General features: G+C 36.5%; 1 protein-coding gene across 1 annotated transcript; it reads left to right on the top strand.

Moving 5' to 3' along the window:
- The first annotated feature begins 11,030 nt into the window (after window positions 1-11,030).
- On the top strand, window positions 11,031-11,438 carry LOC150025826 (uncharacterized). Its single transcript, XM_090304760.1, has one exon. It carries the CDS (start codon window positions 11,031-11,033, stop codon window positions 11,436-11,438), a length of 408 nt encoding a protein of 135 aa, XP_090160886.1.
- Window positions 11,439-12,479: the final 1,041 nt, after the last annotated feature.

The raw sequence follows: 12,479 nt of genomic DNA, 5'->3' as shown, positions 1-12,479 counted from the left end.
GAATCAATGGCATGTGGACGAGACATTAAAGTTGTAAGTCATGATGGGAACTTAATAAACATTCAAGAAACTGTGGGATATTATGACCCTTTACAATATCCACTATTATTTCCTTTTGGAACATATGGTTGGGATTTCAACACAAAAAATCTTAATGCCCAAAGTATCTCATGCCGAGAATATTATAGCTACATGGTTTAGGTAACTTCCAACACAATTATATATATCATTTCCAACAATTTACTTATCAATGTGGTATCATAAAATTAATACACATACATGATTACTTCAATGTAGATTCGACCCAATGATCAATCTACAATATTACAAGCGGGACGACTTTTACAACAATATGTTGTAGACAACTATGTCAAGATTGAAGCAGGAAGGTTACGATGAATTCGAAATCATCAAAATAATATTCGTGCTGAAGTGTATCAAGGTTTGCAAGATGCTTTGCACGAAGGACAAACTTGTTGGGTTTAATAGTGCCAAAGTTCAAGAGGGGGGGTGAATTGACCTTTTAAAACTTCTTCGCAGAAACAGTGTTTAACCCAGTTTTACAGAAAATAAATCGATTTATGTTAAAATGAACAGATTTATTTCAACACTGTTTTTGTTTGAAAAGCTTTTAATTCAGCAAGGTTAATCACAAGATTATGCAGTGAGAATTTCCAGCAGCACACACACAAATATCAGATTTGAAAAACAGTGAAACACAAATACAGCAAGCTTCAATTTCAAGCAAGTGATTAAGGTTCAGTTGATAACATGCTAGTTAATAGAGTGACCTTTGCAAACAAGCTGTTCCAGTGACTTTTAACAGACTATGAGTGTTCTTCTTGATGTCAAGAAATTTTCCAGAAATTAAGAACAATGAATCACAAAACAGCAAGCTTCAACTTTAAGCAATTTGTTTAAGGTTCAATTAGTAGCATTGACAGTTTCTTGAACAGCCTATCACAGTCAATCTGTTCCAATGGTTTTAGCAGATTATGTATGTTCTTATCAGATTCAAACACCTTTTTCAGAAATCAAGAACAGTATGCACAGTGCCTAGAAAGAACAGATTTATTTTCAATTGAACAGATTTATTTCTTTGCTGTTTTATCAATTATGCAGAAACGAAATTGCAGAGAGAGAGAGAGAATGAACACAAGCAATTATACTGGTTCACTCAACCTGAGCTACATCCAGTCTTCACCAACAACAGGTGGAATTCACTAACACACAGTACAATCAAGTACACTTCCCACTGTTCTTGAAACCTACAAGAACTTAGGTACTCTTGCTGAAAAAAACCTATTTCAGCACTCACACACACACATCCACTCTCCAAGAACACCTATCAAGAAGAGGATTCAACCAAACTATTACAAGTAATAAGAAGTGAAACGACTACACCTGATTGAGGTAACAAAGATCAGCCTTAAACCAGTAGGCAAGATTGCTAGAACAGTAGCTGCACCTCACACCAAGCTTTTGGAACCAAACCAAGAACAAGCACTTTGTGATTTTCGAAATCTTTGAAGAACAAATGCTAATCCTTTGTAAACCTTTGATTCTCTGCTGTAAAACTCGTTTTTTGCAAATGTATGAACTGTTGAATTGATAGTTAACTCAGAAAACAAGTTTGCCTTTTATAGAGAACCAACTTATAACAGATATTTGAAAAACAGTTAAAGCTGTTATAAAATGAACAGATTGAAAATAAAATGAACAGATTTATTTTCAAAAAGCAGTTAGAGAATCTGTTAAGAGAGGTGACTTAGTCAACCATTCTGGTGCAGAGATAAAACTGAAAACGTTTAAGCTTGTCATGGCACCAGAGAGAAAAAGAATCTATTCATTTACAGATGAACAAATTTGTTTTTTTCAAAACGAAAACAGAGAAAGTTTAACTATTTGAAACTCAGTCGTTTTGAAAGGTAGAAGACTTAGTCAAAATACCTGATGCACAAAATCTAATTTTCACAAGACATAGCCAAGGCATCAGTGTAAAAATGAATCTGTTTATTTAGAAAAGAACAGATTTATTTTTATGCAGTAAACGTGTTTTTGTGTAAAACATGTGAAAAACAGTTTAAGAAAACTTATGCTTGTTCTTATCACATGGCCAGTGGTTATGAGGTGAGTTACTCAGCAAAAAGCCCACTCTTAGACAACCTCTAAGCACTACCTAAGACACACTTAAAGCAAAGCAAAATACAAATGAAATGTACATATAAGTCTTCATCAAACACTACACATAAGTCAACATCAAACACAATCTTGAAGGGGCAACAACCATCTTCAACAATCTCCCCCTGTTTGATGGAGACAAATCCCCATATCTAACCTCATAGCATTGTTGCTTTAAGTACCTGCACTGCACCAGACTTTAAACCAGAAAACAGCAATATTGCATAACATGCAGAATTTGTTTAAAGCTGCAGAGTCAACTCCCTGTTTCAGCTAGCATCACCTAGCATGGTGAGCTATTTTTCTCCCCCTTTGGATTCATCAAACAGCATATAAGCATAGGGAATACAGGGGTATAAGGCAGAAATTATAACCATAATAGTTCAGAAACAGAAAACCAAATTGTTCAACATTACAGAAACTTAAAAACTGATAAAGAAAGCATTAAAAGTAGAAAACTACTGATCCTTGTAGTAAAGCTCTGCAAGTTGTGCCTGAACCCCTTCAATCTGATCATCAAGGTGTTGGAACCTTGCATGAGTAGTCTCAAAGTGTGCCCTTTGTTCTACAGACATGACATCAAGACGGTACAACACTTACCTCTCAAACATAGACATTGGTTCTCCACGGTATTCTGGACTTTGATAGGCAACTATGGCATTTGCAGCAACTTCCTCATGTTCAGATTGGGCAGCAGGTGAGTCATCATCCATAGCAACAGCTTCATCCTCATCCTCATGTTCTGCTTGAGTGTCCTTCTCCTTGAGAACCACCCACTTGTTTTCAATTTTGTGAAAACCCATTTTGGTGAGAGTTGAAGTATCAATCTCACTTACAGCTTTGATAGGGTCATTTCTCTCATTTGTAACATCAACACCAAAGTAATCAATTAATTTGGAAACAAGAATAACATAGGGAAATCTGTAATCAGCCAACCTTTTTGACTTGAGCATGTGTTCATTGACAATGAACACCCAGTTTACCTTAATCTGGTTCATGATGCAATATAGGAGAATGAGATCCTCTTCATGTAAGACAGCATGGTTTGTCCCTCTTGGAATCAGTTGCCATGCTATGATGTATGCAACTAGACGTGGAGTGAGGTTCAAATGCCCTGCATGGAATCTGTTTATGCTCTCTGTAGGATTCCTCATGCAACTTTTGTAATATTGCAGCTTGTTGAATTCTGAAATTCCACTGGTATTTCCTTTCCCTACTTTCAGTCCAGTATATTTTATTCCAACCACAGAATTCCACACCTCACTTGTGATCTTCATCTTTGTCCCTTTCACATAAGAGACAACATTCTTGCCATCCAATGTGAGGTTAGTATAAAACACCTTAACCAAGTCAGGATAGACATTACCCGTTAATTCCAGCATCTTTTTCAGTTTCTGGTGCTTCAACACAGCCCTTGTTTCTACCAATTTTTCAGATTTCAGCCAGTTGAAATCCAGCACCTTGGGTATGTTGATCTGCTTCCTGCTTGTTTCATGAATGTAGGCATTGATGCCTTCTTCATTTCCAGCGAACCATCCTTCTAACACACCTTGAGAAGTGGTTTGCTTTCCCTTGCCTTTCTGTTTTTGTCTTGAAGACGAAGCCATGGTAACCTGAATTCTTTTCTTGATTTCAAATGGTGAGAATAGAAAGAGAATGGCCAATGTGGGTAGCAAGTATTCACACAGATTTATAGCAGAATAAATGGATTGATATGGCAGTTATGAGTGGATATGCATGAAGATTTTATGCTTCTGAATTTGTGCAGAGAATCTTTGAAAATATGCACCAAATCTTTAGGGTCACGATGCATACACTCAAATTCTTATTGAGCACCCAAACCATCAAATCGGTTACATAACCATGACCAAAACCGTCAAAGGTACAGAGGTTAATGCCCACTAAATCAGTCAAGCAGTCAAAGATCAGAATTTCTCTTTCCTAGTCATCAATGCATATCAGTGCAGAAAATAAACACATTTAATTGCGAATAAACAGATTTAATTTTTCACTGCTAGGTACAATTGACATTTATAATACCCAATTCATTAAGCAGAAAATTAAACCTATCTTTGGCTAATGGTTTTGTGAACAAATCAGCAAGTTGTAAATCAGTACCAATGAACTTAATATCACATGTTCCATTAGATATGTGTTCCCTTAGAAAATGATGCCTTATTTCAATGTGTTTGGTTCTTGAATGCATGACAGGATTTTTGGTTAAGTTGATTGCACTTGTATTATCACACAGCAGAGGTATATGGTTAAGTAAGATACCAAAATCATTCAATTGTTGTCTTAGCCATATAGTTTGAGCACAGCAACTCCCTGCTGCAATGTATTCTGCTTCAGCAGTGGAAAGTGCTACACAAGCCTGCTTTTTGCATTGCCATGAGATCAAGCTTGATCCAAGCAAATGACAGGTTCCACTTGTGCTCTTCCTATCAATTTTGCAACCTGCAAAATCTGAATCAGAATACCCAGTTAAGCTTAATGAAATGTTACCTGGATACCACAAGCCAACTTCTTTAGTTCCTTGCAAATACTTCAAAATCCTTTTGACAGCATTGTAGTGTGATTCTTTAGGAGCAGATTGAAATCTTGCACACATGCACACTGCAAACATTATATCTGGCCTGCTGGCAGTAAGATACAGCAGTGATCCTATGAGTCCTCTGTATTTGGTTTCATCAACAGAAATTCCAGCTTCATCATGATCCAAATGACAGCTTGTTGAGAAGGGTGTGCTGATTGGTTTACACTTGTCCATTTCAAATTTCTTCAGCAAATCCTTGCAATACTTAGCTTGACTCAAGAAAATGCCATCCTTGAGTTGTTTGACCTGCAAACCTAGAAAGTAGTTCAACTCACCCATCATTGACATTTCAAACTCACTCTTCATGACTTTCACGAAAACTTCACACAATTCTCCATTGTTTGATCCAAAAATGATGTCATCCACATATACTTGGACTAGAATTGAGTCATCTCCTTTCTTCTTAATGAACAAGGTCTTATCTGATGTGCCTCTGTCATAGCCTTGAGAGGTGAGAAAATCACTTAGCCTCTCATACCATTGCCTAGGAGCTTGCTTGAGTCCATAGAGAGCCTTTTGGAGTTTGAACACATATTCTGGATGTTGATGGTCTTCAAAACCTGGTGGTTGTGAAACAAATACTTCTTCATTTATATAGCCATTTAGAAAGGCACTCTTCACGTCCATTTGAAATAGCTTGAACCCTTTGATGCATGAAAAGGCAAGCAGCAGTCTAACAGCTTCTAACCGAGCCACTGGTGCATATGTCTCATCATAGTCTATTCCTTCTTCTTGATTGTACCCTTTAGCTACAAGCCTAGCCTTGTTTCTGGTGATCACTCCATGCTCATCCATCTTGTTTCTAAATACCCATTTTGTTCCAATTACATTCATCTCTGGTATTCTAGGAACAAGAGTCCAGACCTCATTAAGAGCAAACTGATTCAGTTCCTCTTGCATAGCTAAAATCCAGTTGCTGTCCTTGAGAGCTTCTTTCAAATTCTTGGGTTCAACTTGAGATACAAAGGCCATTGCTTCACAGAAATTGTTCAAGGATTTTCTAGTTGACACTCCTTTCTCAATGTTCCCAATTACATTATCAAGTGTTAAATCTCTTGGGGTTTTCCACTCTTTTGGCAAACCTGCAGCTGCAGTAGATTCTTGTATAGCATGTGTATCAGCAGTATCAAAATGAATCGATTCATTTTGATTTAAAACAGATTTAAATTCATTACTGTCAGGTTCATCAGCAGCTTTAGATATACTATGATCAGTTTCATCAAAAACAACATGCATTGATTCTTCTACTATGAGCAACCGTTTATTGAAGACTCTATATGCATGACCATTCAAAGCATAACCAATGTGCACACCTTCATCAGATTTAGCATCAAACTTACCAAGATTTTCTTTACCATTATTCAATACAAAACATTTACACCCAAATACTCTAAGGTGACTCACACTAGGTTTTCTGCCCTTATACAATTCATATGGGGTTTTCTTAAGAATTGGTCTTATTAAGGTCCTATTTAAGACATAACCAGCAGTATAAACAGCATCAGCCCAAAAGTACTTAGGAAGCTTAGATTCATTTAACATAGCTCTAGCAAGTTCCTCTAGTGATCTATTTTTCCTTTCAACTACACCATTTTGTTGGGGTGTCCTAGGGGCTGAAAAGGTATGAGCAATCCCATGCTTCTCACAGAACCTCTCAAACTTAGCATTTTGAAACTCTCCCCCATGATCACTTCGAATTGATTTAATGCAGCAACCATTTTCATTTTCCAGAATTTTTGCTAATCTCTTAAAGGCAGAATAAGCATCATGTTTATGTGCAAGAAATAGAGTCCATGTAAATCTAGAGTAATCATCCACAACAACTAAAGCATACAAATTTCCAGCCAAGCTAGCAACTCTAGATGGACCAAATAAGTCCATATGTAACACATCCAATGGATTTTTTGTAGAGACAATATCCTTTAACTTGAAAGAGGATTTGATTTGTTTACCTTTTACACAAGCATCACAAAGCCTGTTATCCTGAAATTTAATGTTAGGTAAACCAGAAACTAAATCTTTAGATTTCAATTTATTCAAGTGATTTGTGTGTATGTGAGCTAACCTCCTGTGCCACAACCAAGACTCATCACTTCTGGACAGCAAACACTCATTTGAAGAGTTAGTTTCCATGATATTCAACAAGTAAATGTTATTCACTCTCTTACCAGTAAACAGTGCCTTACTAGATGAATTACTTGAGATTGTGCAGCCACTTGACTCAAAATTCACTTTGTATCCTTTGTCACAAAGCTGACTTATGCTGAGAAGACTATGCTTAAGTCCTTCTACATACAGCACATTCTCAATGGTTGTTGAATTTCCTGTTCCAACAGTTCCTCTGCCCAAAATTCTCCCTCGGTTATTGTCACCATAGGTCACATGTCCTTCTGCTTTGAGCTTTAGGCTGGTGAACTTTGTAAGATCTCCAGTCATATGCTTGGAACAGCCACTGTCCAAGTACCACTGGTTCTTCTTGCTTCCAATCTGCAAAACAGAATAAAAAATATACAAATGGTACCCTTTTCAGTATAGGGTCCAGCACAGATTAACACCTTCTCTTTGGTAGCCACTTAGCTAAGTTCTTAGGCACAAGATGTCTTATAGCAATGCAAGACCTAGATGTATGACCAGATTTCATGCAGTAAAAACAGGTTACATGAGATGCCTTTTTGCCACTGTTAAAAGTTGAAAAAACTGATTTTGCTGGAACAAAAAAACTTGAAAGCTTTTTGACATTGGTTGTATTTCCAGGGATATAACCAAGTCCATTCTTATTGAAAACAGCATTCCGTGATCCAAGGAGAGACTCAAGGTTTTCTCTTCCCTTGGTGAAATTGGAAAGGGTTTTCAGCAAATATTCCACTTGTTTTTCCAATCTTTTGCAGTTTTCACAGTTTTTAATAGAGGCATGCAAGCAAGTCAGTTCAAGGCTTACCAAATCTGTTTTGGCCTTATGCAATTCTTCCTCAAGTGTTTTTACTTTAGGTGCAAGCACATTATTTACCTTTTGCAGCTTATTGCATATTACAGCTAGCCTATTGGCTTCCTCATGTGTTTCCTTGAAGGCAGCAAGCAAATCATCATAGTTATCAGAATCAGCAGAAAAATTACTTACTGATTCAGAGCTTGACTCCTCATCCTTCATCATGAAGCACAAATTATTCTCCTCATCTTCTGTTGAAGAGCTGCTAGTTGAGGATACTTCATTTTCCTCCCATGAGATGTAGGCTCTTCTTCCTTTGTTCCTTTCAAATTTCTTGCTGGCAGATTTGTCCCTTGTTTGATTGTCTGGACAATCTGTTTTGATATGCCCTGTTTTGCCACATCCAAAGCAAGTATATTTAGAGGAATTTAAATCATTGGGTTTAGGATACCTTCTTTTCTGCTGGTTCCTATTTTTGCTTTTCTTCCTCAGAAATTTGCTGAATCTTTTTGTAAGAAGGTTGATTGTATCATCATCTTCAGCATCTTCCTTTTCTTCCTTGATCTCATCCAATTCAGTTGCTTTCAGTGCCAAGCCTTTGGGTTTTCTCTCTGTTGTTTCCTGTTCTTTAAGTCTTTTAAGCTCTAACTCATGCTCCATCAGCTTTCCAAACAGTGCAGTAGTTCCCAATTTTGACAGATCACGGCTTTCAGAGATAGCTGTCACCTTTGGTTGCCAGCTTCTGTCGAGGCACTTCAATATCTTTATGTTGAGCTCCTCTCTATCAAATTCTTTTCCCAAGCCAGTGAGGTGATTCACAATGTGGGTGAATCTTTTTTGCACATCAGCAATGTTCTCTCCGGGTTGCATTCTGAACAGCTCATACTCTTGGATGAGTGCATGTTTCCTTGACCTTTTTACATCCTCAGTCCCTTCATGAGTCACTTCTAAGACTTCCCACATCTCCTTTGCTGACTTACATTGAGATATTCTGAAGAACTCGTCAATTGTCAATGCAGAAGTTATGATATTCTTGGCCACAAGATCATGCTGAGCCTTCCTCCTTTCAGTCTCATTCCACTCTGATCTTGGCTTTTCAACTTGTTCATCTTTGACAATCTGCATTGGCACATAAGGTCCATTGACCACAACTTCCCAAATTAATGCATCAATGGATTCCATAAAAATTCTCATTCTAGCTTTCCAAAATGCATAATTCAATCCATTAAACATAGGTGGTCTATTTACAGCAGAACCCTCAGCAAAAAGCACATTAAACTCAGACATTTTTACAAACAAACTTGATTAAACTACAAGTCCCAGCTCTTGATACCAATTGTTGGGTTTAATAGTGCCAAAGTTCAAGAGGGGGGGTGAATTGACCTTTTAAAACTTCTTCGCAGAAACAGTGTTTAACCCAGTTTTACAGAAAATAAATCGATTTATGTTAAAATGAACAGATTTATTTCAGCACTGTTTTTGTTTGAAAAGCTTTTAATTCAGCAAGGTTAATCACAAGATTATGCAGTGAGAATTTCCAGCAGCACACACACAAATATCAGATTTGAAAAACAGTGAAACACAAATACAGCAAGCTTCAATTTCAAGCAAGTGATTAAGGTTCAGTTGATAACATGCTAGTTAATAGAGTGACCTTTGCAAACAAGCTGTTCCAGTGACTTTTAACAGACTATGAGTGTTCTTCTTGATGTCAAGAAATTTTCCAGAAATTAAGAACAATGAATCACAAAACAGCAAGCTTCAACTTTAAGCAATTTGTTTAAGGTTCAATTAGTAGCATTGACAGTTTCTTGAACAGCCTATCACAGTCAATCTGTTCCAATGGTTTTAGCAGATTATGTATGTTCTTATCAGATTCAAACACCTTTTTCAGAAATCAAGAACAGTATGCACAGTGCCCAGAAAGAACAGATTTATTTTCAATTGAACAGATTTATTTCTTTGCTGTTTTATCAATTATGCAGAAACGAAATTGCAGAGAGAGAGAGAGAATGAACACAAGCAATTATACTGGTTCACTCAACCTGAGCTACATCCAGTCTTCACCAACAACAGGTGGAATTCACTAACACACAGTACAATCAAGTACACTTCCCACTGTTCTTGAAACCTACAAGAACTTAGGTACTCTTGCTGAAAAAAACCTATTTCAGCACTCACACACACACATCCACTCTCCAAGAACACCTATCAAGAAGAGGATTCAACCAAACTATTACAAGTAATAAGAAGTGAAACGACTACACCTGATTGAGGTAACAAAGATCAGCCTTAAACCAGTAGGCAAGATTGCTAGAACAGTAGCTGCACCTCACACCAAGCTTTTGGAACCAAACCAAGAACAAGCACTTTGTGATTTTCGAAATCTTTGAAGAACAAATGCTAATCCTTTGTAAACCTTTGATTCTCTGCTGTAAAACTCGTTTTTTGCAAATGTATGAACTGTTGAATTGATAGTTAACTCAGAAAACAAGTTTGCCTTTTATAGAGAACCAACTTATAACAGATATTTGAAAAACAGTTAAAGCTGTTATAAAATGAACAGATTGAAAATAAAATGAACAGATTTATTTTCAAAAAGCAGTTAGAGAATCTGTTAAGAGAGGTGACTTAGTCAACCATTCTGGTGCAGAGATAAAACTGAAAACGTTTAAGCTTGTCATGGCACCAGAGAGAAAAAGAATCTATTCATTTACAGATGAACAAATTTGTTTTTTTCAAAACGAAAACAGAGAAAGTTTAACTATTTGAAACTCAGTCGTTTTGAAAGGTAGAAGACTTAGTCAAAATACCTGATGCACAAAATCTAATTTTCACAAGACATAGCCAAGGCATCAGTGTAAAAATGAATCTGTTTATTTAGAAAAGAACATATTTATTTTTATGCAGTAAACGTGTTTTTGTGTAAAACATGTGAAAAACAGTTTAAGAAAACTTATGCTTGTTCTTATCACATGGCCAGTGGTTATGAGGTGAGTTACTCAGCAAAAAGCCCACTCTTAGACAACCTCTAAGCACTACCTAAGACACACTTAAAGCAAAGCAAAATACAAATGAAATGTACATATAAGTCTTCATCAAACACTACACATAAGTCAACATCAAACACAATCTTGAAGGGGCAACAACCATCTTCAACAAAACTCACACAGGTACATAATATTTGTAACATACTACATCTATTACATATAAATATATCAAAACTTATAGTGTTTTTTTATTCAAGGAAATGTTGGACAAAGGACAATATTACCATCATCATTTATTGGTAGTCGTCGAGACTTGACCCAACGATATGAAGATGGCATGACAATTGTTGTTCATGATGGTAAACCTGATATTTTCTTTACAATGACATGCAATCCTTCTTGGAGTGAAATTTCATCAGAACTTAAAAAATTTCAAACTCCACAAGATCGTCCTGACTTGCTCACAAGATTATTTCGTGCAAAATTTGAACAATTGAAGGAAGATGTGATCGATAAAGGATTTATTGGAAAAGTTAAAAGTTACATGTATGTGACTGAATTCCAAAAACATGGACTACCCCATGTGCATATGTTAGTTATCTTACACGATAATGATAAATTACGTGATCCAGAAGATTATGATAGCATTGTTAGAGCAGAGATACCAAAAAATGAAGAAGAACCACAGTTGCACGAAGCTGTACTAAAACACATGATACAAAGGGCAAGTGCTGTACCGTCTTGATGTCATGTCTGCAGAACAAAGGGCACACTTTGAGACTACTCATGCAAGGTTCCAACACCTTGATGATCAGATTGAAGGGGTTCAGGCACAACTTGCAGAGCTTTACTACAAGGATCAGTAGTTTTTCTACTTTTAATGCTTTCTTTATCAGTTTTTAAGTTTCTGTAATGTTGAACAATTTGGTTTTCTGTTTCTGAACTATTATGGTTATAATTTCTGCCTTATACCCCTGTATTCCCTATGCTTATATGCTGTTTGATGAATCCAAAGGGGGAGAAAAATAGCTCACCATGCTAGGTGATGCTAGCTGAAACAGGGAGTTGACTCTGCACCTTTAAACAAATTCTGCATGTTATGCAATATTGCTGTTTTCTGGTTTAAAGTCTGGTGCAGTGCAGGTACTTAAAGCAACAATGCTATGAGGTTAGATATGGGGATTTGTCTCCATCAAACAGGGGGAGATTGTGGAAGATGGTTGTTGCCCCTTCAAGATTGTGTTTGATGTTGACTTATGTGTAGTGTTTGATGAAGACTTATATGTACATTTCATTTGTATTTTGCTTTGCTTTAAGTGTGTCTTAGGTAGTGCTTAGAGGTTGTCTAAGAGTGGGTTTTTTGCTGAGTAACTCACCTCATAACCACTGGCCATGTGATAAGAACAAGCATAAGTTTTCTTAAACTGTTTTTCACATGTTTTACACAAAAACACGTTTACTGCATAAAAATAAATCTGTTCTTTTCTAAATAAACAGATTCATTTTTACACTGATGCCTTGGCTATGTCTTGTGAAAATTAGATTTTGTGCATCAGGTATTTTGACTAAGTCTTCTACCTTTCAAAACGACTGAGTTTCAAATAGTTAAACTTTCTCTGTTTTCGTTTTGAAAAAAATAAATTTGTTCATCTGTAAATGAATAGATTCTTTTTCTCTCTGGTGCCATGACAAGCTTAAACGTTTTCAGTTTTATCTCTGCACCAGAATGGTTGACTAAGTCACCTCTCTTAACAGATTCTCTAACTGCTTTTTGAAAATAAATCTG

The sequence above is a fragment of the Phaseolus vulgaris genome, chromosome 7 (assembly GCF_051622355.1).
Source record: "Phaseolus vulgaris cultivar YP4 chromosome 7, ASM5162235v1, whole genome shotgun sequence".
NCBI classification, from domain to species: domain Eukaryota; kingdom Viridiplantae; phylum Streptophyta; class Magnoliopsida; order Fabales; family Fabaceae; genus Phaseolus; species Phaseolus vulgaris.
Note: the sequence above shows the minus strand (reverse complement) of the source record. Positions and strands in the feature narration are given on the sequence as shown.

Excerpts from the sequence above, each read along its gene's own strand:
- LOC150025826 (XM_090304760.1), top strand. The coding sequence starts at position 11,031 with ATGACAATTGTTGTTCATGATGGTAAACCTGATATTTTCTTTACAATG.